Below are 23534 nucleotides of genomic sequence, written 5' to 3' on the forward strand. Positions count from 1 at the left end.
ATGAGTGTGTCTACTTCTTCCACCCATGTATGTAGGGCTGTCCCGACAAAAACACCAAAGGCCTCCAGTAGTTCTGTGGAAAAATACTAAATAGGAACTGCCCAGAGAACTCTGGATATTTAAAGGCTTTTATTCATTTCTTATTTTGACATTTCTTATCTTCCATTCACTGATGAAATCTTACGATAGCTGTCAGGCTCTTACACATATATTGCTTACCTTTTCAGATAAATTCACTAAGACACACGTAGCATTTTGGGTCTCTTCATAAATAGAATGTCACAATCCAAAAAAGTTAACTGGTCATTCATCCAAGGGAGTTGTGTGATCTTATACAGCAGTTTATTTATCCCTAGAAGCATGTATGTTAATAAGGTCAAAGAATTATTTTCTTGCTTCAAAGTAGATGACACAGTAGCATTTTATTTCGGGTCCTCAGCCCAGGCCGAGAAAAGAAAACTGTTTCTGGGAGCTTCATCTCACTTTACACAACATGTGTTTGTTAAAAATAAATTCTTTGAGTGTTCTTTTAATGTACGTTTTATTGCAATAATGTTATTCAAATCCAAAGCCTCCCCTAGGCTACGGCTGAGTGAGAGGGAGGATTGTGAAAAAGAGCAGTGCTTTGTATTCCAGGACCTAGTCGTGCAAGTCGAAGCCTGTTGGAGGGGCCTCTGCATGCCATCTGATGCTCACGTGGCCATCAAAAGTGCTCACTGGACTTAATTCTTCCTACACCTGCAACAGTACCACTGCGTGTGATTATTACTGTACCAAAGATGACATGGTTTTATCTCAGGCAGTTGGAAACATGGGGACCTCAGTAGTTAGTATCTTCGATTAGTGCTGAAAGTCTCCTCAGGCTGCTCACCATTCTGCGAACTCCTTCCCTGGCTCTGCCCTACTTTTTTCCCCTTGTTTACAGTCTTCCCTCAACCTACTGCTTCCACACTTCCTTATATTTCTGTGGCAACCCCACCAAACCTGCACAGAACAGAAATTTGTCACTGCAGATAAGTAATTCTGTTCCCTTATTACAGATGAAGAAATGGAGGCTGCAGGAGTTAATATTTTCGTACAAGGTCACTCAACTTGTGAACTGAGAGCCAAGGTTTGGACCCAAGCCAAGGCTATCTGGCATCAGAAGCTTCCTTTAACAACCGTAGGGCAATCAAATGCTGTCTCCCTGAGAGAGCCTTCCCCCAAGCTCACCCCTGCCAGACCCTTGCCTTAGTTCTCCTATTAGACTCATGCTATGTCCATGTCCATGTTTTCCTGTAGATCACATCACTTAAGAATAGAAACCGTTTTTTACTTTTACATAAAACAGTGAATTATGAAATTAAATTGACTGGACAAAAATATCTTCCAACTAAAATTATCCCATTGGAGGAACAGCTAAACTAATATGAAAACTACTAGGCGAACAGAACTTTATAAATGGATTTCAATCATATCATGGAAATGTCATATATTTTAAGGATGCATCACACATAAATGTGTAACATATGGCAGTCCCCAACTTACGGGTAAGGAATGTGAGATAGAATGGCTAGGTTTCCAATTAACCTACACAAGCCTATTTCACTTCTAATAAAGGTATCAATTTATTCCTCCATTCACTTAAAAAAAATTGATTACTTATTGAATAAGTGAATAGATAGAGGAATGAGTCAATGCATTTTAAAATTAGAAGTAAAACAGACTTTGGGGGCCTTTATTCAATAAGTAAGTCAAACAAGTTTAAATTGAGAAGCTACTATGTGCTCGGTGTTATGCTGAAATATAATCTTACTATTCTTGTTTTCTTTTTAAATTTTTAATGGTCTGGAAAATCCCAATAAAAAAGTATTAAGTAAATAAAATGGGACTTCCCTGGTGGCACAGTGGTTAAGAATCCGCCTGTCAATGCAGGGGACACGGGTTCAATCCCTGGTCTGGGAAGATCCCACATGCTGCGGAGCAACTAAGCCCATGCACCACAACTAGTGAGCCTGTACTCTAGAGCCCGCGAGCCACAACTACTGAGCCCACGTGCCATAACTACTGAAGCCCACGTGCCTAGAGACTGTGCTCCGCAACAAGAGAAGCCATCACAATGAAAAGCCCGCGCACCACAACGAAGAGTAGCCCCCGCTCACCTCAACTAGAGAAAGCTCGCATGCAGCAACGAAGACCCAACGCAGCCATAAATAAATAAATAAATAAATAAATAAATAAATAAATTTAATAAAAAATAAAATGAATAAGCACTGGCTATGGATCAACTATTTTCTGCTTAACGCTTTTTTACCTCTTAATCCTGGGTACAGATTAATGGCCTGACAAAAGCTATGATGTGTTACAGTTTTCTCCTTTCTACTTCCTGGAATGTATATCTAGATCCATAAGAAAAATAAAATAATAGGAACTGCAGGGAAAATAAAAGGAAGACACCAAATTAAACATGAATAAACAGTAGAAAAATAAGACCCAGGTAAGAGAATTTAATTTTTAAAATGAGAAAGGGACAAAAAATACTTAAGAAAACCAACAGGGAAATATCGATTGCAGTCGCAACATTTGACTCATCTGATAAATCTCACCTAATGTCTAAGCACTGAATTATTTTAATGGTCACTGAGAGGACACCTCCCAAATGAACTTACTCAAAAATTTCATTTAACTTATCGAGTACCTTCTGTGTTCCAAACACTCTGAAAAGTGCTAAGAAAACAAAAAAGTAAAACAAACTGGGTTCCTACCCTCACAGAGTTTACAATCTAGTAGGAGAAATAGTCCTCAATCAAATAATTACTCATATAACAATATAATTGAAAACAAGACTCTTTCAGTGGCAAGTAATACATCTCAACTAAAAACAGTAATTTTCTGATTTATGCTATCAGAAAGTCTAAGACTATCTATAGATGGCTTTAGATGTATATCTTCCCAACGCAGCAACCCCCAGAATAATTTTTTTAAAAAGACTCTCTCTCTTCTAGAATGTGTAGATAACATTTAGGCAAGAATTAATTGGCCTGAGGTCCAAGATGAAAGGTTATTATGAGTATCCATCTTTGGGACACAAGCTGAACTGTCTGGAGAAGCATGACATTATGATAAAAGGCCCAGGTGAACAACACAGAGTCAGACAGATGACATTCCTAAATGATGGTGAGGTGCTGTTTCTAAAAGACTGAACATTCCCAAATAATGAGAAGGTACTGTTACCAGAAGAAGGGGGTAAGAGATACTGAGCAGATAAAACTATTAGATGTTCACTCTATAAAATTAGTGTGGAATATAGGAAGAACTTGGGAGAGTGTTTCTAGAGAAGCAATAAATAAAAAGGCAAGGTGAGAAAAATGTGCTTGGAGAGTAACAAATACAAGTCTTTGAGTATATGAAAAATTCTGACCAAAACTTCAGCAAGTAGGTCATGTTCAAGACCTCAGAAAGACTTAACTCACATCAATGAGTTAACTCACATTCTGGGTACAGATTAATGACCTAACAAAAGCTTTGATGTATGCAGTATTAAGAGACCTTTAAGACTCTTTCGCTGAAAAAATGTTTCAAAGGCCGCCCAATGGTTTGTATCTGGAACTCTTGTAAGTATCTGATTTCAGGGAACATTTCCCAGTTTGCATCTTTAGCTTTGAAATACCTGGAATGCTTTTCATGCAAATTTCATAGTTCAGTCTCTAATTTCTATTTCATTCATTGTTTATCCATACATCTTTTTTTTAACTATGGAATTCTCTCCAAGGAAACAAATGAATGTGTTTTAATACTTTATCAGACAATTCAAGTTGCTAGATTATAAATCATTAAAGTATCCCTTTCTCTGTTCTTCCCAGCTTACTATGTGACTTGATCATTCTTAAACCATCATGTGTAAATGAATTCTCAGTTCTTCACAAACGCATGTGACAAATTCCCTTACTCTGAGGTCACTCAATCCCTGGTTTCTCTACACATTTTAATCATGGGTATTTAAATCCCAGGTATCATGTTAAAGAAATTATGACTGAGAAATTCTGCCCAAAGAAATTTGTAGAAATAAGGTACAAACAAAACTCTTTGCCTGAGTGATAAATCTGAACAAACATAGTACCATCATACAAAGTGGAACACTAACCAGATTCCTCCATTCTACTAATTTTCAAAGAGGGCTTCCTATATTTGGAGCTAGTGACGCAGTGGTGATCAGTCCCATACAGCCTATTGCCTTGGGCAGCTCACAGTCAAGTGCAGGCATGGCCTGTTACACCACAGGTGTAGAGTGCACTTTGGCAAGGTACTCATCTCAGACTTGGACCTGGCAGAGAAACACTGAGAAATGATTCAATAATGCTGAAAATCAAGATGAAGCTGAGACCTGAAGGACAAATAGCCAAGAAGAGGAGGAAAGGGTGCTCCAAGAAGAGGGAATGGCATGTTCAGTTTCTTGGGGAAAGAGAGTATGGGAAACTTGGGAGAGTATAACGGAGGAAGTGATGCATTTGAACCTGGACAGGTAAACCAGGACCAGGTGACTGAGGGCTTTGACCTCTAGGGCGAGACCCTTAGGAAGACAGGAAGGTCTTTTCAGCAGAGGAGTGACACAGATTTTCATTTCAGAAAGATCTTTCAGGCCATGGAATGAAGAATGGATTCCAGCAGGACTATGTTAGAGGGAAGGTGGGAAGCTACTGAAATGAGCTAGGCTAGAAATGATGGTGCCTCTGCCAGAGCAAGGCTAAGGGAACTGAGGATACACAAAGGCAGTCTCCAGTCAAACATCAGTGCTCCGTTTTAGAAAAATCAGCTTCTTATTGGCTGTGCCTATTTTACAAACGGCTCTTCTAAAAACAGCTTGACAAAACTGAGATTGCACAAATCTGGCTTCCTGAGTAAAGCTGTTTTGCAATGTCCAGACAATGAGACTATCATCTGCAAATGACTTTGAATCATGCTTGTTTTTAAAAATATCTGAAATGAACACAGATGATAAAAAGATAATGAAGGTTAAATAACAAAGAAATGAAACAGCCTGGCTGGCTTGTCCATTTACTCCTGATTAAAAAATATCCAAATCAGTATGCCTGAGTTCAGAGCAATGGCCAGTTATAAACTGTGCTGAGATGGAGATGAAGTTAGGAATTTCAAATCAAGCAAATTACAAACCTTTAATTTATAAATGCCTACAGTCTAAATAAAATCATAAATCTATTATCTTTAAATGGTAGCAATTTGTAAAGTGTACTCTCATTCAATGTAAATCGGCCATGGAATTGATATTAATTAGCTAAAGAGCAAACATGAAGGAGAATCCTAAATCCAGAGGATTTCACCCATCTCATCAGATCTGATTCTTATGAAGCAGCAAATTTAAAGTCTTGCTTGGTACTGCTATGCCGGTCCAGAGACAGGTTACTAGAATGACCCTGTATAACTGTCATTTCCATGTTTATTTGCCTGGCAACCACCTGTCATTTGTGGTAGTTTCTAAGAAGTTAGGAATTAACATTCTTTTCCTTAGGTGAGTTGTTCATTTTAATTAACCTGTGGTTTTCCCCTCTTATTTCCTAAGAAACAATTAGATGTATGGTTAGTATCATGATGTGATCAGGAAAGCATCACTAGCACTCAATCTAAGGACATCATTTCAACGAAAAAAGGTCACTTGCCAAAAACCCGCTATTAACAATTTGTTATGAAGCGCAGTGGTACTTGTTCTGGCTTTTAGCTGTTGAAGAAAAGAAATTACATCATCTCCAAGTTTTTTAGAAATTGAAATCTTTATCAAATGACCCTGAGATATAATGTGATTTCAATCAAAAGTTCAACAGAGTTTTTAGCGAAACCTGAAAAGTTTATTCTAAAATAGATATGGAAAAGCAAAGAGCCTTGTAGAATAGCCAAGACACTTCTGAAGATCAAGAAGCAGGACAGCTTTGTCCCACCAGACATAAAGACTTGTTATAAGCTAAAGTAATTAAGACTGTGATATCTGCACAGGGATAATTATCAGGGTCCCACATGCCTTTATCTCTGAAGTACTTTATCTTGGAAGATCTACCAGGGCTTATCCCAGGTTTCATATTTTAAAGCAGAACATTCACAGCCCCAATAACCCATGAATTCTACCTCTAAATAGAAGTCCTACATATGAACATGAAGAGATGTATGTAAAGATATTTACAGCACCAATGTTCAAAACAGCACTGACAGGCGAGGGAAATTAAGAGGTACAAACTTCCAGTTAACAAAATGAATGAGTCACGGGGATGAAATGTACAGTTTGGGGAATATAGTCAATAATAATGTAACATCTTTGTATGGTGACAAAGGTGGTTAAAAGGTACAAATTCCAGTTGTAAGACAAGTAAGTAGTAGGGATGTAATATACAACATGATAAACGTAATTAACATTACTGTGCATTATATGTGAAAGTTCTTAAGAGAGTAAATCATGAGTTCTCATCACAAGGAAAAAGTTTTTTTCTTTGTCTTTTATTTTGTATCTATATGAGATTCTGAATGTTCTCCAAACTTACCGTGGTCATCATTTCATGATGTATGGAAGTCAACTCATTATGCTATACGCCTTAAACTTACACTGTGCTATATATCAATTATATCTCAATAAAACTGGAGTAAAAATAACATGCCACTATTCCATTAAAAAATTACTGATTTTTTTGTTGATGGAAGATTGGATAAACCAATTGTGGAAAAATAACTGGAAGCCTGGATAAATCAATTGTGGGATAAATCGACTGGGAAAATTAAGAGCAACACAATTACATGTAATACATGTGTACAAAATAATAAGTGACAATTTAGCCTCAATCAAAATTGTTTCACAACACATTTATAAATATTTTGCAAGTCTTGCCATATTTACAAATATTACTGTAATATTCTGATACAGGAAATATTTTTACACATGTTTCATGTCAAACTAAAAGCTTTCATAAAATCCATTTAATTTGAATAAAAGAATTAAGCATTTAGAAAACTATGCAAAATTTTAAAATTCAAATTATAAATCAAAACAGATAATATATACTATGCAAGATATACAATATCCTATGATGTTATATCAGCATATGAAAATAAAACATTGAGCAACATCTTTATAATATGGCAAGAACACTTTCAAACTAAAATGTGAAATGGCATTTTTTTTAACCTTACAAGTCAACTTTATTTTTATGGGGCATCCAGAGGTTTCAAATAGGTGTTAAAATATTCTTTAAACTTTTGTCGTGTGACAAAAACTCAAATGACCCTCTCTATTCCCTCTCCAAACGAACAAGAACCAAAGAACAAAAATGCAAATACACAGCAATATGCCTTTTAGTTCAATTCTTGTTCTTGGAATACAGAAAATTGTAAATAATTGAAACCAAAATAGATTCAAAATATGTAAATTAGCAATTAGTGACATAAAATTAGGACAAGTTGATTGTCTACTAAAAGGACTAAATTACCAAAAAAAAAAAAAAAGTAATTATAGGTGTATATTCCCAGGAAATATACATACTAAAAAGTCACAATTAAAATAGCTAACATCAGTCAACTATACTTCACTTAAAATAAATAAATAGCTAATATCAGATGATATAATTCTTGAAAGAAGTATGCATATGTAGTCAGTATAGCTAATTTTAAACATAAAACTATGGACTAGCAAAATAATTAAGAGGTTTTTTAAATCAAAAGTTCAGAACAGGATTCATTTAGATATCAGAAACCCATGTGCACTTAAAATATGAGTTAGTATAGCAAAAATTACTTCATATATACTTTTTCATGAATATTTTGCAATGCAGATTAAACTGATGTAATTTCTTCAGAGATCCTTTTTCAATGTATTGAAGGAACTGGATAACAAAAGGAGGGGAGGGGGCAACCCAAAGAAGTCAGATACTGCTATGCCTGCAGTAAGGTCAATGGGCTCTTTTAAACAAACAAACAAAAATATACCCATTGAATAATCAGGTTCATGGGGTCAGTGGTAGCTGCAGTCTAAGTTGTATCTTGGAGAGAATTATGCAAATATGTATGTTAATGTATACAGACTTAGCATGAGCTATACCCTAAATGCACCTACAGGACTACTTTACATCTTGAAAATCATTGTTCCTTATGAATTCCACACTGGAAAATAATAAATTCTGCCTGTCTTACTTCCCTTTTAGGGTTTAGGGAAATAAACATTTTACTGGCTCCAAATTACAGTTTCAGAGAGAAAAAGTTGGGAGCTACTGCTACAAACAGATACATATAAACACAGAGGATATTATTACTATCTAAAAAACATCATTGCATGTTGAGTGTTCCATGTTCCATATTCCAACTGGACCAAAGAACACATTATCCTCATCTAAATAAACCAGGGTGTACTTAACAAGCAGCAAGCTGACAGAGAATTTATCAGTTTTATGTAGACTTCTCCTATCACTGAACATTCCAATCTTTAGAAAATGTAGAAAACTGAATATGTAGAAAATGTAGAATGTGTAGAAAATTGGCTTTTAAATATTCTGATTCTTATGCAGTTTATCCACAGGGCAAATTCTCATTAGTTTCTCTATAGTCTCATAGCCTCAATCAGCTAAGCAGGATGAGACCTTGAGTAATATGTATTCTAGGGAAATTTTCCAGTTAATGAGTGAAAAATAATAGGTGGAGGAAGAGGGAGGAACTAAGTCATAAGATTCCAGAAAAGTAAAATGGAAGTCATTCTGCATCCCTGCCTTTATGGCCCTCTCTTGACAAAATCACTGGCCACTTTCTACTATAATGCCTGAAGCAGAAACAGTGAGGACAGCTGATTTTAATTTGGAAGGGAAAGGAGAGTTACTATTGCTTAGATGTGTTTGGCTGGCCTCTGGAGGAAGGGATTACAAGTCTGTATTTCAAGGAAGGTCACACAGTTTCTGACCCCATGTTCAGATCTACAGTTTTTAACAGGCTCCTGACAAGACCTCTACTTCTATTTAAATACTCATATCTGTACCATCAATCCATATCTTACCACCTTTTTAATTTAAAGAGTGCAAAATAAAAACAAACCAAATAAAAAATATGCAATGGGTTCAAAGTCTGGTTACAATCCAATGTAGAATACTTTATATTCTATTCTTTCCTCAGATATTATTCTGTTCATTTGGCCAGGCAATATATGACACAATAAATTGTGGGAGAAACTGTCTTAGTAAAAGCATCACTACTTAGTCTGTCATTCTGCAGCAACTTCCTCAGTTGAACAGAATCATTGTCTGGAGGATAGTGAGAGAAGACATCCTGTGTGAACCTCAGTGAAGAAGAAAGACTTCTCAGAGTGGAATACTGGGAAGAGATAAATTAAAGCTTTGCGAAATATAAATATGTGCTCAGAATGAAGGCAAAGGACTGGAGTTAGTCAGATTAAAAGAAAGCAGAAAAGCAACTTTGTAATATACAACCTTAGGTATTATGGTGACTGCTTTTTATTTACTTATTTCCCATCTCTACAACAAATACAAGATTTTAAGGGAGAAAAGCTGGACAAAGCTAAATGAGAGTAGGAAAGATAAGATGAAGACCCAGGTAAACCAGTACAAAAAATGCAGGCCAGAAGGTTTATATACTTGTTGGATGTGGGTCACAAATTATGCTCTGAGCTTTCAAAAAACCACATTTTTTATAAGTAATGTTTCTGGTCACTATAATGTCCAGAAGATGCAAACAAACCAGTGCAGAAGAAGACCAACTATATCTGTTATTAAGACACAAGATCTTTCTCTCTGTGTCTGTCTGTCTGTCTCTGTTTCTTGGGGAGCAGATACTGTGCAATGCATTGCACCATACCACCTCCCCCAATAACAGCCACCATAACAAGTTTTAGGAGACTATATTTTTAAAGCCACCTTCAGTGTAGATTAATGGCATGAGGCCTAAGCACAATTCAGTTCAAAAGTAATTTCACAAAGAACTAAACTTATTTAATAGGATTCGTCTCCAGTGAAAATAGAGCACCACCACTATATATACATATTATGTACACATACACACATATACATATATATACACACACTGTACTTTAAGGTATTAGATTAAGTACTTCTGGTTTCTGAAAATACAGTCAGAAACCAGAAGTATAGCAGAATGGCAGAATGAACTTTTTGAAAGTTCTATCTATTAACAGAAGGTTTAAGGTAAATATCATCCAGCAGAACCATTTTGACAGACCTCTGGATCCTATTCTCTCATTTTAAACTATTGTTCTCTGAAGCCCACTGTATTTTCATTCCCATCTTACTTATGGAAGAAAGTCATAAATAGAGCAAGGAGTATGAAAGTCTCCCAAGGTGGCAGTCTAGTCAACAGTCCAGCTTGTACTGTAATTCCAGTAGGTTCAGTCAGTTCGACAACTATTTATTGCATGCCTGTGTGGTAGATGCCACAGGGGATTCACAAGTGAATGACAACAGAGCCCGATATGGTCTAAAAGAATATATGAAAAAGAGATGCCGAAATGAGAAGGAAACAAGCAAACTGCTACGATACCAAGCAGAGTCAAACAAGTGCCTTAAAAAAGGCCTAGAGTTCTCGGAGGGTTCTGAGACACCTCATCCTTCTGTGAACAGTGTCACTGGAAATAAGCCTGTAAGAAAAAGTAGAAGGTGGATGGGTGGAGATGGGCATGGCATGGAGGTGGTAGTGCCTGGTACATACTCTGGGAACACCAAGAAGCTTCATTTGGCTAGACTGTTAAAAACACGCCGGGGAAGGTGAGGAGGGAAAGCAGTCTGAGGCCTCATGGTAATAGCCGTGGTGAAGAGACTGTACTGAATGTAGTGGGGAACCAACTCAAGACTTTAGATCTCATGGTCACAGTTGACCAATTCATTCATCTTCATAAACATACTGTTTCTACAATAGGAGATACCTTTTAGGAAGCAAAAAACTGAGACCAAAACTATTGAAAAGAATCCATAGTATCTACATCTCTGCATGAAAGTATCTGATTCTTGCAGAGAAGAAATCTGTGGGGAGCAAATTAGTATTTTCCATTCCTAAGTTTTACTCAGGCACATTCTCCTTGATAAGAACCTGTTTCCAAAGATCAAACGTAAGAAATGCACAAATTGTCCTAATTGTAATAATCCCAAATCTCTTTGCAAACATCCATGAATTTCAAACCTTATTTCTGAATTAAGTGTTCTAGATCAGTTATGTCTCATTCCAAACTTACCCAACCTCAGGCTTCAACTTCTATCTATCCTCTAAAGGAAAGAGACTCTCACATTTTATATTTAAAAAATTTCTGTATGCAGTCAAGAGTCATTGATTTTAAAAAAAACCTGTGATTTTCCAATAATCTGACCCATGTCCATTTTATAGAGATCTTTGCTTGAATTAACGCTCTGTCTTAATCTTTTGCTCCAGGTATGTCTGCATATAGTTAGAAAATTTATACTAGTGACAGTATGTCTCAACAGATATACTCTTATAGCAAACTCCACAAATTAGTAATATTTCAAACTAAGTTTTTTAACTCTAATGAAAGCAGAAAATAATAGGAAAATATCCAACTAGAAAAACAACTAAATATAAACAATCTGCTAAAAATAAACTACTTGTTTCTAGAACACAGCAATATTAGAAAGTTTAAAAAGTGAAAATTCCTTGGGGTCCTAAACTATTATTGCTCTCTCTATAGTGGTAATGAACTTCCTTGTTGCATTAAATCACATTTAAGAGCAATAATCAGGCCAAAATATAACTACATATTTTAGGCCTTTTTTCCTGATTTAAATTTTAGAATTTTACAAGATATTACTGCATCTTTCTCCTTTGACATTGTTACTAAACTGTTTTTCAATCAGTTCAGGATATAAAGATGAATGTATAACAATATGGAAATGATTTGAGATTTATAAAATTTAACATTATTCTAAGCTTATTTTTCTCTAAACATTGGTTGAGGTATACTATTTAGTGTGGGCAAATACTTTTCAGATATACATAGAATACATTCAATCCTAAAAGAAAATGCACTATATAATGAACTTTTAATCACAAGGGAGATAATTTTAAAGTATATTCTTGAAAATTCCACAACGTGTTAATAATTGCCAACAGTGATGCAAAAGAGAGTACTTGGGGTTTTCCACTGTACTTACTAAACCACACGAATGTATTCAAGGTGTAGGTCGACATGTAGGGAGTACTATATAAATATTAAAAGAATAAATATTTAATTTCAACGAAAATGGGAAATACAATAAACTCTCATTGTTTTAAATTGCCACTCATTTACAAATGTTAAGTTGAAATATCAAAAAATACTGCACATAGGAAAGAAAATATTGAGGATCACTCATCTCAGGTTTGGGAGAGAATGGGAAGGAAATTAGTGGTTTCTCTGCCCTCTGGTGGCAGCAAAGTCAACTGCAGCATTTCTAAAGGAATGCATTAAAAATGTCCTTTATGAAATCAGACTCCCCTGCCCCCACCCCCCGCCAAAATATCTGTAAAAAAATCCTGATTGCTACATGCCGAATTCCAAGACGGTCGGACTTTTAAAATTTTTCCTGTATTGAACTTTTTAGCTAGACTATTTTACAAAGGAAACTATATTTTTTCTTCCATTTCATTGCTGTATTTTAGGTATTACAGTAGGCTAACCATTTAATTCCAAGATTATTTAATAAAATTAATGCAGACTGATATCCAGGAAAGAAGTTTTACTTCGTTTTGTAATAAATCTCAAAAAATTTGCTAAGAAGTATAAAACTATTCCTTTTTTACTCAATCCTGTAAAGATGTGGGCTTCTAGAGTAGTTTTCCACCAGATATACTAGTTTATAATACCTGCAGCTCTATGTTGAACAATTTACTTATATCATATTCTCCAAAGCAAAGGCTTTTAACTATCTGTTCAATTTTAGAGTGGTGTAAATTTTATCCTCAATTTGAGAACTCAGAAGAGTAAACTTATTGTATGTATTGTTCTTTTCTCAGTAACATATTATTTATGAAAAAAAGTTCAGGAAAAAAATAAACATTTGCTGACCTTTTATTTTTTTACTGTAAATGCATGATTTACTTCCAGTGCCGAAGAGGTTTTCAAATAAACAACTTGGGATGCATTTTTGGCACACGCACCTCTCTAACCTCCTTTGGAAAGAAGTAAATTGCTTTCTTTAAGCATTTATTTATTTCATGAAGATGCCCATGAAAACTACTGTTGCACTTTTTAAAATAAATGTGCGGCTTCCCAGATGAGTAAAAGTCTTATTTTTTTTACCAATGAAATGTATCAGAGAAATACACAGAAGGTACGATCTACCGATATAAATAATACCTAGTCAAGAACAACCTATGTCCATCTATGCAGAACGCATTATATGTGATAAAGACAAATCAACATCCAGGAAACTTGCGTTTTATTCACAGCTTTAAAAGTGTTGTCATCTTGTTGCCCTCCCCCCGTCCCTACACACACACACACACACACACACACACACACACACACACACACACACACACACACACACACACACACACACACACACACACACCTCCAATCATAAATTGGAGCAGAGTCAGAATTTGTGCTTTCTCCATAAGAATTTACACCAGGAGCAGACACAGTGTTTCGGCTGTCTCAGCTCGGTAACATTTCATTCAAGGACTTCCCTTCAAGATTCACCTCACCTGGAATCCCCAGGTGCTGCTCTCCCTAGCCTTCCATCTGCGACTGGCAGGTTTGACATTTGCAGACGCCAGTAGACTTCCTGAGGAACCACTTACCGTTTCCCCTCCTCAGGATTAAAACAGAACAAAACAAAACCTTGATTAGCCTCATCAGCAAGGTTTTATTTCCTTTTTCTTTTCCCTGTAAGTGTTTTTGCTCATTCACTTCCTCTCGAAGTCTATCCATTTCTTCCCGGGGGGCAGAAATGGGGAGCAGGCACCCAGTTCACAGTGGGCAGGGTCCAGAAGGCAGCTGGACCTCCGGCTCAGCAGCGCCTCGCCAGGAGGAGCCAGCGCGCCCAGGGCGGCGTAGCCGGCTCGGCGCTCGCCCCGCGGGGCGCGGCTCCGGAGGGACGCGCACCTGGCTGGAGCAGCCACCCATGGGAACGTGCGGGGCCGGGGCTCCGCGTGGGGGCAATATCAGGCCACTCGGAGGAGGCCCTGCACGTTCAGGCCTGTCTGCGAAGCCGGCCGGCGCAGGACAATGGGGCCAGTGGTTGGTCTCCAGAGGGGCGCCCGCCCCACCTCTGCCACCTCCTTCCTTCCTCTGCGTCCCGCCGCACCCACCCCGCCCCACTTCCAGTGCCCGCTCAGCCCCGGACAGCAAGAGGGAGCTGAGGTGGGGATCGCCTGGTGGGGAGGAAGGTGCGGCCCCAGGGAATTTTCTCCAGCAGAGGGGAGCTCTGCAATCCCCGGCTGCCACCACGTCCACCACCTACCGCCCCCTTGGCGCACTCCCTTAGTTTACCCCAGCAGCAGGGAAGGAGGAGGGGCCGGGGAGGACACAGCCCAGGCTGCCAGCTCCGGGGCGAGGTATCCGCGGAAGGTTTGCTCTAACGCCAGAGCCCTCTCTGGGCGCGTCCGGGGAGTCAGTACCACTCCCTGCCAGCCGCTCAGGTGAAGCAAGCGGTAAATCCTTAAGATAACCCCCGTTCCCTACCACCCTACGCATCCAGCCAACATTCTTCTGCCCATTTGAGAAGCCCAAGTTTAGTCGAAATGCAACTGCAATAATTTTGCCAAGGGCATAGGTGGGGAGGGAGTGGGCTGACAACAGGGTGCCAGAGAGGTCTTCAGCTGGGCACAAAAGCAAGAAGCGAAAGTGCATCTTACCATTGACTTGGTTTCCAGGCTTCCCTTCAGCGAACTGAAACCGGTCCATTAAAAAGTGGCAAAGTAACACAACTCCTGCAGCAGCCAGGTCGGCCCTCGGGAACCTCGCCATGCCGCTGCCGCGACCTCCCTCCCCTTCCCCGCCAGTACTTCTCCGGCACCCTGTGCCCCGGGGCTCCCGCTGGGAATGGGGACAACGGGGCCGAACGCTGAGGGCTGGTCTCGGCGGGATGCAGAGGCCTTTGTAAATTTCTCTGGGACTTCACACCCGGGAGCCGGGAAGAGGAAGAAGGGAGTGCGAGGGCAGCGCAGTCCCCTCCGGACCTCCAGGTCTCTCTTCACAACTTGCCACGACACTCGCAGCCCTCACCCCAGACACAACAATTGCGGAGACGAAAGGCCACTTGAGCTGGGGCTGGCAAACTCTCCCTTCCGCACAAGCAGCGCCACCCCGGTGCCCGCAGACGGTGACTTCCGAGCCCCCGCGATGCGCTCCACTGGGTTCAAAACAGATCTAATTCCTCAGCCAGCGCGGGTGCCTGTCCAAATCCAAGAGGGCTGTCGGCTCGGAAGGAACTTTCCCCAGTCCTAGGGTGGCCCCCGCGGAAGGTTTGGGTTTGCGGGAAGGGGGTTACTGTGGGATGGCGAAACCCCTCCGGCAAGTTTTTCTTCTTTTCTTCGCCCCGACGCTGGGCGCGCGTCCTTGCTCGCAGCCGGAGGGATGAGCAGCCCCAGAGCTGAGCCCCGGGAAGGCTCGGGCTGCAGCAGTCTGAGGTCCGAAGGCAGGAAAAATGTATTGGGGAAAAAAAGAGAGAGAGAGAGGAAGAAGAAAGAAATGGGGAGGGAAAAGTCAGGCTGAAACCTATCGGGAGAGGGTTCCTCCTGGCTAAGGAGGAGGTGGCCCCAAGCCCCGCCGAGCCCCGGAGTTTGGTGGCGGAGGAGGAGGCACCGCCGCCGCCGCGCTCCCCCGCACTCCAGCTCCACACTTTGGGGAGGGAAGGCAGCTCGCAATTTGCCAGATCTGCCGCTGCATCCTCCCCCACCCCCACCCCCGCTTCCCTCCCCCTTGCTCCTCCAGGCGTCTCCCACCTTCCTCCCCGAAACCGGCAGCTAGCACCGACCTGTCCAATGGTTGCACTTTCCTCGGGGCTGGCAGAGGAGTCGCCGAGAGATTAAACCGGGGGAGCAAGGCAAGGGGGAGTGAGAGGGCAACTCCAGCCCGGCGTGCCCCCCGGCAGCCGGCGGCCTGGCGCGCCGGGAGAGGAGGCGAGAAAGCCAAGCTAGGAGGGGAGCGCCGGACGGCACCTCTGCGCTGCCCGGGCGCCATGCCCGCACCCGGCTCGCACCCCTGGCGGTCGGGCCAGCGGTGCCCGCACCCACCTGGCCCTGGGCCGTCTTCGCGCCCGCCTGCGGGGAATCGCGGCCCAGCGGCCGACCCTGCGGGCGCTCGCTGCCGGTGGGGTCTTCCTGGGCGCTACAGGGTTAATTACAGTTCGCCATTCCCGGGAGGGCGTGTGCGGCGGCGGCTGGGGTGTGAAGAAAGCAAACCTGAGCCCGTATTCGCTTACTGACCCTGCGAAGCCCCTTCGGACCCCCGGGCCGCCGGGTGGGTGGAGGAAGGTGGCGTGCGGCAGCTTGGACCCGCCGCTGCGGCTTTGTAAAGTGTCAGCGGGAGCGAAAGCGAGAGTTTAAAGAAACAGGAGGCCCACTGAATTTCCTACGGGGGCTTTAACAGGCTTTCGCTGGCTGGTTTGTTTTTGTTTTTGCAGCTCGCGGAAGTGCTTCAGCGTTAACCCTTTCCAGCCCTTTCAGTAAGTTTACACCTTATTTCGCAGAGTTAACGTTATTTTAAAGGGGTAAATACAAGGAAAGGAAGGAAAACAGCATATTGGTTAAAAAGTACAGCTTCTAGAACCAGACTGGGCTAGAATTCCACCTCCCCCACTAAAGAGCTATATGGCTTCGAGCAATATTCTTATTAGTGCCTCAGTTCCCCATCCATCAGGGGAGAATTGTAGTTATGCCCTTATAAGGTTGTTGTATTCGATTAAATGAGTTAACACTGAATAATTAAAGAATGGAGAACAGTGCCTGGCACAAAGTACACGACTTTATGCTTCTTAAATTAAAGAGAAGAGAGGGAAAGGAAGAGAGAGGGTGTCCTAAATCAAATGGAGAATCTGCTACAGTGTTCTAAGAGCAAAAGGTCCTGTTAGTCTATTCTTGTCCAGTCTTTTCCATGCTCTAAAAAATTTATGGGTGCCATCAATACCACCTTAATTTTGTCTCAATACCCACTGGAAGTGGATCCAGATAATCAAACTACTCTTGCCAATTTGATGCCGAAAGAATGCCTTTCTCATGGTTCCTTAGCTGGTGAGCAGAAGAGAAACAGGAAGTGTAGCATGTTTTCCTCAATCCAATACTCAATTTGCTATTTATTTTGGAATATATAAACTCGTCATGGATACACACTTTTTAATGCTACTTCCTCTCTCCTGAGCTTTTTCCCAACCAGTTGATTTCTCCCTCCTCACCTTACTTAGAAAACCTGGTTCTTTTACTTATGCTCAACCAAGAGTTAAGTTCTATGTAACATTACATCCAAAGTTGAGTACCTGAGATACTTATCTATTTATAACAGTAAGTTGGAAAAATGAATCTATCAAAATCTTATTGTCATTTAATTAACGTCGATTTTTTTTGTCTGTATCCCTACTGACCTCAGTTACTTCACGAATCCTTGCAGAAAACTTCCTAAAACGTTCAGTACAGCTCCATTTCCCATTTACATGCAAAATTATGGGGACCCGGGAGGAGCCATTTCAAGAAAGCATCTCTTCTTTAGTCTGGAATATTTCCCTCCCCCTTCACAGTAGAAAAACGGGTGTTTCCTGTTTCTCTGAGAAGAAACAAGTCCCTGCCTCTCCCTGGTATCATTTTCTTTCTTTTTTCCTTTATTATTATATGTGCAAATTAGCAGTGTTGATTTTCTTGTTTCTTGTCAGCAATGCTTTGCCCTCCTGATTGAAGCTTTATACCTTAAGTGGAAATTTGATGCCAAAAACTGAAAGGGAGTCAAGTGGTAATTCAGAGTAAGTCTGAAGAGGCTTTTATGTATTTTGTCCATCTCACTGGTCCTGTTTCATTTTACTCATATCTTAATCTTATTCCGAAGAGCTGTCCACATAGAAAATACTTTAGTATGGGAGAAGATGCAGGTAAGCAAAAATCAATCATGCATGATGATTTAGTGCTCAGAACTAAGTAAGAAAGAACAACATCAAAATAAAGTTAGGCTTCGGTACATTGCCTTAAATGTCAACCAATAAGTATTTGTAAAAAAAATTATTTTTCCCTTACATTATAGCAAGTAACAACTAAAATGTATATAGGATGGTACGTTCAGAGTGAAATGGAAAGTTCATTACTCACATAAAATCCTGGCTAATTAAAAATAGTATACTTTGTGGCCTAAATGATCTAAGTTTGCCATATATGTTTCACCACAGAATAATCTATTTCACTTTCATGGAGAGAAATTAAGATGTCTCTGTGGAAAAAGTTTCATCTTCCTTCTGACTAAAGAGAAGAGTTATAATGAGTGAGCTTTGTTTCTATTCACTATAGTTGTAAGAACTGAATTGCTGGGGGGGGGTTTTGTTTGTTTTTTACTCACTGGCTTAATTTTAGCTAACCTCTCAAGGAACAAATGAATCAGGAATCACAAAGGAGCAGCACCTGAGTTCCTTGTCCATGACAAAGGTCTGGAATTCACTGAACACCCTCCTTTAAGATCTTAAGATTGTATATCAGAATCATTCTCACCGACAGAGAACTTTGGGCTGACGTTAGCATCTGAGCTAAAGTCTGCACAGATTTCAAACCTGTTCGCAACCCCTTATCTACACGAACCTTCAAAGCCATTTCTACACATTCCAAGTGCAATACTATCTGCATAAAGGTAATTACAATTACCCATCTCATCCCACCTCCAACTCTATCATCTCTCCCAAATTGAAACTTGGCTAACAGGATACTCAAGAAACCATCATGCTCATTTTGAAAAAACTGAGGTGTAATACAGGCTGTGGAGTACTTAGTATTTACTGTAATCTATTATTATTTTAGGAAATAGTTTTTGTCCATTTTAATAGAATTTGTTAAAACTTTCTATAATTGCTGTCAATTAAAGGGAAATTGCTAGTAGTGGACTGCTTTTATTCAGTCCTAATCTAATATTATGACCTTTTCCTCTAGGTCTAAGGCATTTCCTCTTCCTCCTCATTTAATAGGGCTAATTTTTTTTTACCTCTGGTACTCAATTACAAGACTCATTCCTTCATCTTGGCTGACTTCTGCTTTCAGAAACAACCAAGATTTCATTATACTATTGATGGATATTTCAGCTTTTTGCTTTTTCATAATCTTAAGTAAAAATTTTATGAATAGAGTGTTTTGAATGAAATAAGCTTTTAAAAAAATTACATAACAGCTAATATCACTCTGTTTACAGGGACATTTAGCATGCAAGAATACTTAATGCCTTTTATCCTCATATCAATAGTACATTTACTATTTAGATAAAATTAAAACATAATTATATTTGCCTCTTTCATAATGAAATAACATATTGCATTAAAATGGCATACATGTTTATACTGTCTTCTTTCTGAATCTTAATAAGCTAAAGTTTTTTTGACCAGTAAATAGCAAAGTACAAAAAATGTGCAGCTCAAAATAGTAAAAACAAATTCTTAAAATGGAATTGTACACTCCTGTATGATCAGGCCGCTCAATATGGCTCTTCTCTTGCTCTTTGTACATCCCCGCTCAACCAGTCTCTGCTTCACCTACTCATGTGAACAGTGCTTGCCCCCTGCCGCAGCTAGTGATTGTTCTAATCCTTTGGCTCCACCTGCTAGTTTATTAAAGAGAAACATCTGCCCTCATGATGGTTGTTAATCTGAGGGGCTGTAAGGGGCGTGCCCCAGCTGGTTTCCCTGGTAACTGATGAGCCAACCTGACATCAATTCCCCCATAAATTGTAGCCTCCTTCTTCCCCAGGCAGTAAAGATGGCTGCTGTGGCTTGTCTGCTGTGCGTGTGGGGCGTTGCACCAGGACCCTCTATTTCAGACAGGTAAGATCCCCTATCCAATATTACTGATCTCTGTCACTGTCTCAAGGCTCTTTCTTCAGTGTCCAGGCTGTGTAACTACAATACAAGGCTTGCAGGCCTGCAGAGTCCAGCACAACAGTGGGTGAACAAGTCAGGTCACCAGGGAAACTCCCATGAGCACTGAGACGTTAGGAAATAAGAACAGGGAATGGGGCTTCCCTGGTGGCGCAGTGGTTGAGAGTCCGCCTGCCGATGCAGGGGACATGGGTTTGTGCCCCGGTCCGGGAGGATCCCACGTGCCACGGAGTGGCTGGGCCTGTGAGCCATGGCCTTTGAGCCTGCGCATCCAGAGCCTGTGCTCTGCAGCGGGAGAGGCCACGGCAGTGAGAGGCCCGCATACCGCAAAAAAAAAAAAGAACAGGGAATGGACACTTGTGGAGTTAATCCTGGGGTGGCTGTCCACTAGCATGTGGGGCCCCAAAGTTGTGAGAGGTAATCCCGAGGTGGCCGTCCACTAGTGTGGGCGTGCCCCATGGCAGCTGTCTACCATGAGAGATATCTTTCTCTTCCATTTATGTTGATAATAGCCTGTTAACCTCAGAGTCTCTTTCAAGTTTAAGAGTAGCAGCCCCGTGCTCATGGTTCACCTTGACTGCACAGGGATGGCTGGTGAATACAGACAGAACACAAGGACCTGGATTATCTACAAAATACAGGCATACCCCTGACCCACTGCCCCTACAGACACAGGCTTTAGGGATAATAACTCAGGAACAGACTTGTGAATTAGACATGGCCAGTTACCCAGGTTTGGCTGGGGCCTGTGACAATGGCAAAATGATAAGACTACCCTTTTTTGGGCATAGCTATGGCAACAGTCAGAGCAATGATACAGTGTGAGGGAACAACAGCTATATGCAGTCTACAATGCATTACAACATGTGGAAGACATTATAAAAGGCCTACGTAAGTCATCGAGCAATGCAAAACCCCACTATTCAGGGTCTAGAAGAGCTGTGTGTGACATACAGGACTCCCATTGACATTGATAGTGACCAAGGAACCCACATTACCCACCAAAACGTTCAGGAATGGGCCTCTAAAAATGACATATGCTGGCATTTCCACCTGCCCTACAACTCCACTGCTGCTGGGCTAACTGAAAGGATGAAAGGACTACTTAAACAACAATTGAGATGCGAAATCTATAACCGAACGTTCCAGGGGCAATCATCCCAGTGCCTATGCTACGTTAATCCAGAGACAACTAGTCAACACCATCCGAGTTCAACTGTTGACCACCAAACGACCGCTGCTGATGATAGGTCAGGACAATGACTCACTTTTGCCCTTGCCACAGAATCTATCCCCCCACACGAGAAACACATTATAAAATGGCCCTAGGACTGGCAAGTAAGCCCTCAATAGTTTAGGTTTGCCGCTCTGTGCGGGGAATAGAATTAGGGACTTATATATAGATCTCACCTGTCTTCTACCCGGCCCCGCCTAAGACTAAGGTAATTAATCTGGGCTCCATAATGGAGAAAAGCACCATTAATTTAACCTGTGGTCTGTTACTCCGCCTTTCCAGTATTAGACATCAGCTGTGCCGACTGAGTGTGGACGGGTGGTGTGGTAATGCAGGCCATGATAAAAACTACAGGTAGGTATGGTATTATCTCAGAATGCCGTTACTGCTTGTATTTTGCTTAATGGTCATGATCCCTGTATTGTGCCTGTTAAATACCTTACATTTCATCTCTCATCTAAGTGGAGGGAATCTGTTCGTGGGCTAGGTAACAACGAGGGCCTCCCTGCCAAATGAATTTGATTTCAGGGTCTATGGCAACATGCCGTTGTCGTCCTCCTGTGGACGTCCATGAAAAATTGAGCCAATAAGTGACTGGCTTCAAAGTTTGCCCACGGCTTAGACTCTGTCTGTGTTGTCTCTGTGGTATTTGGTTGCAGTACACGTCTACACACCTGACCTAGGTATACTGTGGAAGGGGGTGGACCAAGATGGTAAAGGTGTGGGGAATGTAGGGTGGAGTGTATGCTCAAGCCACTCAAGATGGCTGTTCTCTTGCTTTTTCTCCATCCCCTCGTCGACCAGTCCCTACTTCACCTACACTCTACTTATACGAACTTGCTTGCCCTCTCCCCCAGCTAGTGATTGTTCTAATCCTTAGGCCAGAACGGCTCCACCTGCTAGTTTATTAAACAGAAACATCTGCCCTTGTGATGTTCATTAACCTGAGGGGCTGTAAAGGACATGCCCAGGCTGCTGGTTTCCCTGGTAACTGATGAATAAACCTGATGTCAATTCCCCCTATAAATGGCAGCCTCCTCCTTCCCTGAGTAGTGAAGATGGCTGCCCTGTCCCGTCTGCTGTACACGGTGGGGTATTGCTCCAGGACCCTTTGTTTCAGATGTGCAAGATCCCCTATCCAGTATCGTTCTCTGTTGCCATTTTCAGGCTCTTTCTTCAGTCTCGAGGCTGGGCAACTACAAGGTATAGAGGCCTGCAGGATGCAGCCTAGCAACACCTAAAAAGGGTAAAGGGCATTACCTGACATTTCTTTTCATGTAGCAACAATGTATACTACAAACATAGACCTTATTCCTCAATTATACTCAAAGATAAATTCAACTCCTGCATTTTGCTAAAAAGGAAAATAGGCAAGTACTCAGCAAGCACTTAGTGAATTAATAAATGAAATGTATTAAGGAATATGCTGCACGATACCCAATATGGTACACTCAGAAAAGTCCTGAAAATGCTGCTTGTTTGGACACTGTCAACCGAGATTTTTCTAAACTGATTAAAAAATGTCTGAACCAGGGCTTCCCTTGGTGGCGCAGTGGTTGAGAGGCCGCCTGCCGATGCAGGGGACACGGGTTCGTGCCCCGGTCCGGGAGGATCCCACATGCCGCGGAGCGGCTGGGCCCGTGAGCCATGGCCGCTGAGCCTGCGCGTCCGGAGCTTGTGCTCCGCAACGGGAGAGGCCACAACAGTGAGAGGCCCGCGTACCGCAAAAAAAAAAAAAAAAAAGTCTGAACCACAGGAAATACATTTCCCGGAAGTTGTGCTTCTGCAGAGCCCCTAGTGGAGGCTGTTATTCCTAGCACAGATCACAGGCCTTGTGTTAACCGCTGACGTGCTCTGTGCCACATGCCACCACATGACTAGTATTCAACCCTGATGGCTTCTGCTGCATTTCCTTTCCTCACCTTGCATTCATCTTGTTTTCTTTTTCTCTAGATTTCCTCTTTTTCATCTTCACCATTTGAATTTTTTATTGATATATAATGGACATGGCTCTAGACTCACTCGTTTAAAGCGTACAATTCAGTGCATTTTAGTATACTCATAGGACCATCTAATTCCAGAACCATTTTCATGACCCCAAAAAACCTCACACCCATGAGCAGTTACTCCCCGTTCCCCTCCCCCACAGACTCTGGCAACCACTAATCTACTTTCTGTCTCTATGGATTTGCCTATTCTGGATCCCTCACATGAAAAGAATCATACAACATGTGACTTTGGGTCTGACTTCTTTCATTTACCATGTTTTC

At 41.2% G+C, this 23534-nt stretch overlaps 1 protein-coding gene across 2 annotated transcripts in view; it reads right to left on the reverse strand.

The window, feature by feature from the left end:
• The window catches only part of PLXDC2 (plexin domain containing 2), a gene marked incomplete at both ends in the record, with an annotated part of 390364 nt that extends 375417 nt beyond the window's left edge, over positions 1–14947 (reverse strand). For both annotated transcript variants that reach the window (XM_079699678.1, XM_079699677.1), the window contains one exon: positions 14836–14947. In XM_079699678.1, coding sequence (XP_079555804.1) covers positions 14836–14947 — 112 coding nt within the window. The remainder of the gene's footprint in view (positions 1–14835) is intronic.
• Positions 14948–23534: the final 8587 nt, after the last annotated feature.

The sequence above is a fragment of the Hyperoodon ampullatus genome, assembly GCF_949752795.1.
Source record: "Hyperoodon ampullatus genome assembly, chromosome: 3".
Lineage (NCBI taxonomy): Eukaryota > Metazoa > Chordata > Mammalia > Artiodactyla > Ziphiidae > Hyperoodon > Hyperoodon ampullatus.